At 38.1% G+C, this 3,285-nt stretch overlaps 1 protein-coding gene across 1 annotated transcript; it reads left to right on the top strand.

Annotated features, from left to right (window-relative positions):
* Nucleotides 1-1,120: 1,120 nt before the first annotated feature.
* Nucleotides 1,121-2,955, top strand: LOC109973786 (galactose-specific lectin nattectin-like; the record flags this gene model as incomplete). Its single annotated transcript, XM_020623597.1, has 6 exons — nt 1,121-1,197; nt 1,466-1,531; nt 1,781-1,802; nt 2,110-2,216; nt 2,484-2,618; nt 2,844-2,955. Coding segments are annotated over exons 2-6 (442 nt in total), but the record flags the coding sequence as incomplete, so codon positions are not given.
* Nucleotides 2,956-3,285: the final 330 nt, after the last annotated feature.

A 3,285-nucleotide genomic window follows, 5' to 3' on the forward strand; every position in this document is an offset into this window, starting at 1 on the left:
GTGTAGTCAGGTAACGACTTGTACATTGGTGAAACTAAGCAGCTGCTGCACAAATCCATGGCCCAACACAGGAGGGCCAACCCCAATAGAGCAGTCCACCTCCACCTGAAGGACAAATGACATTCTTTCAAGGACAGTGAAGTCCAGATCCTCTCCAGAGAACATCGCTGGTTTGAGAGAGGAGTCAAGGAAGCTATTTTAGTCCAAATAGAACACCCCTCACTAAATAGGGGTGGTGGACTAAGACACAACTTGTCATCTATTTACAACTCTGTTTTGAGATCTCTGCCCAAACATGCCCACGAAGGAGTCCATCTTTCTTCATCTAGTGCTGGTTTATTTTAACCCAAAGCAAAATTACAAACACGAACTGGGTGGCTCCCTTTTCCAGACACACACACACACACGGGCTGCTGGAAAGAGGAGTTCCCCTGGCCACACAGAACCTAATACATTTATAAGGTTTAGGCAAACCCCTTACCCAGGAAGATTACAAAACAATCCCCAAACGAAGTCTATCCGGAGACTCCATCTCTTATCTAGTGCTCCACATGCTTTGAGCAGCTGCATTTTTACCTAGTCATAACTAAATGAAGAATTTCAATGTGTGTGTATGTTGTCACGTGGTGTGTAGCTAAGGCATTCATTCATTTGTTCAGACATAATATTCTAATGCAAGATTAATACAGGAAAAGAATTGGTGTCATAAGTACCTATGGTTCACTTTTCAGAATCAACATTCTGTCTGCTAACCTTAAAAAAAAAAACAGAATAGAGCAGACTTTAAATCTTACTAAACTGCATTACTAACACATCTGATTCAACACATTAAGCCCACATAGACTATGAAAACCTTGGTCACTAATAAACAAGCAGAAAAGAATGAACAGAATACAAATGATCCCTGTTGTTATCGAGCTCTGTTTTGGGACTGTTTTGTTTGTTTTTCAAATTTCCAAAAGCAATGATGATATTTGTTTTATTTATTTGAAGTATTTCTGGTCTTTCTAGGTCTGTGTCAACATAAAACTCTGAAATAATTTTAATAACTAAACAGTATCTTGTGATCAGAAAAAGACGTGCATGAGTTAAAGCACCAGAAGAGAGAATAAAACGACTGTGTTTCCCTTCACAACACATCCTGCTACTCTAGTGGCCTCAGCTTTAGGTGAAACCACATCTGATCATCACAGCAAGGTAAGGTTTTATTATATCAAACAACAGCTGTTTTGATGCATATTCACAGAAAATCTTGATCTGTTCATTATTACACTGAATGTGCATGTTTAAAGCAAATCCTTTAGTTCTTTACAATAATTTATCAATGTAAAAAAAAAACTGAAATCCAAAATTAGCACTGTAAAAACCATTAAAGTCATTCCAGGTTTTTCAACTGAGATTCACATTTAGGCAATTCAACTATTTCTTCATGATGCATTTGTTTCTATAATATATCTTTACACAGATGGCATCAGGGCTGCATTTCATTGTGCTCCTCTGTCTGAGCTGTGGACTGTGGATTGGGGAAATTGTAAGTATGTGCATTGTGTTATACTGAATTTTATGACACCTTGGTTATAACACCAGCCCTTAGAGCTGTTAGAGCTGGCCAAGCCCAGCATGTTTCTAACGTGCCATTATAGGTCAAATATAAATCATAATGTGTCACTATGAACAACAACTTGTCCTTTCTTCACAATATACTGTAAGATAGTGAAGAATAAACACTGAACTCAAGTTGAGGTTGAGTTTAGTGCTAATATTTTGTCTTTGTTCACAGGGAGAAGCAAAACCATCTGATGGTTGGTACCTCCTGGAACTGTGGTGGCTCAGAATGTAGTACCACTGTCAGCTTCTGTTTAATAGTTTGTCCACAAACAGAACTGATATGTTCATAGACAGAATCATGTCAATACATCATTTACCATCAGTACTGGGCTGACAAAAGGTTCAGCTGATTTGTAGCACATTTAGCCGTATAACAGTCTTCATCTTGTTTTAGTTCAGTCAATATAAAAAAGCTGTAGGTCTAGAAAACTCCTCATGGTAGCTTGAGCTGATTCAGGAACAAACATGAGTAACAAGAATCTTTTTCTCCTGTCACAGCAGACTGTTGTGTATATGACTGCTGTAAGACATGCCCTGAGGGATGGACTTGGTTTGGTGACTACTGTTACAAGTTCAACTTCAGTGAACTGGACTGGGCTGATGCAGAGGTACAGTACTGGGTGGAACAATATCAGTTTTAACTCCAACTTTGTTTTTAAGGTATATGCTTTAAAACAGCTTATTACAATATTCATTTAGTATAGGTCCAGATATGGAGTTCATTAACTGAGTGGTCTTTCTCTGTCAAATTATCACTTTGGTTTGCCATGTTTTTCAACTTCTCTCACTTCTATGTCTTCATCCAACATACTCCATCTCCATCATTTTTTCCTTACTTCTTGTTTCTGTCTTGGCTTAATACTTTGCGCCATCAGGTTGCCTGCATTGCTGCTGGTGGGAATCTAGCCTCCATCCACACCAAAGACCACTATGACTTTGTGAAAGGTTTGATTAAAACCTCAGCTGGCTCAGATAAACAAACTTGGGTTGGAGGCACCAATGCAGTCAAGGTGAGTGACTTAATAAACTTTGAGCATTTGATATTAAACGTACTGCATTCTGCAATTGATTTGGTAGTGAGAGCTGTAATTTGGACAACTAAAGTGTTAACCAGGACATTCATTTCACTGCTTTGCACCACAAAAACAAACCCACTGTGGCAGTAGTCTTACTGGTGGTAAAATAGAAAAAATAAAAAAAACGAGTCAACTTATCTTTAAGTCTTTCCCTTTCAGGAAGCTGTGTGGCTGTGGACTGATGGCTCCAAGTTTGAAAACAAGTTGTGGGAACCAAGGCAGCCCAGCAAAGGTCATGGAGTTGAACATTGTTTGGTGCTGAACTATCTAGGTAAAATGATTATCTGTTGTGATTTTAATTTTGCTTTAATGTTTTAAGAACAAATGGCAAAATCCATCAGTGGTTTCAGCCTGTAAAATATCAGTATTTTCTGGAGTTTGTTGGCTTCGAGAAGAGTAAATTGAAAACCTTTGGGCAAAAAAGGGTGGTTTGAAAATGTCAGCTTTGGGAGAGTGCAGTGGGCATTTTTCATTATTTTTTGATATGACATTGGCCATATAAAAAAATAATGAAATATAAAAAGAGTCACTAGTTACAGCACTAACTCTAACTTTTAAATTCTAGGTCATGTCAGTAACATACCTTGCACCAACAAGAATT

This window comes from Monopterus albus, unplaced genomic scaffold (assembly GCF_001952655.1).
Source record: "Monopterus albus unplaced genomic scaffold, M_albus_1.0 scaffold305.1, whole genome shotgun sequence".
In the NCBI taxonomy this organism is placed as follows: domain Eukaryota; kingdom Metazoa; phylum Chordata; class Actinopteri; order Synbranchiformes; family Synbranchidae; genus Monopterus; species Monopterus albus.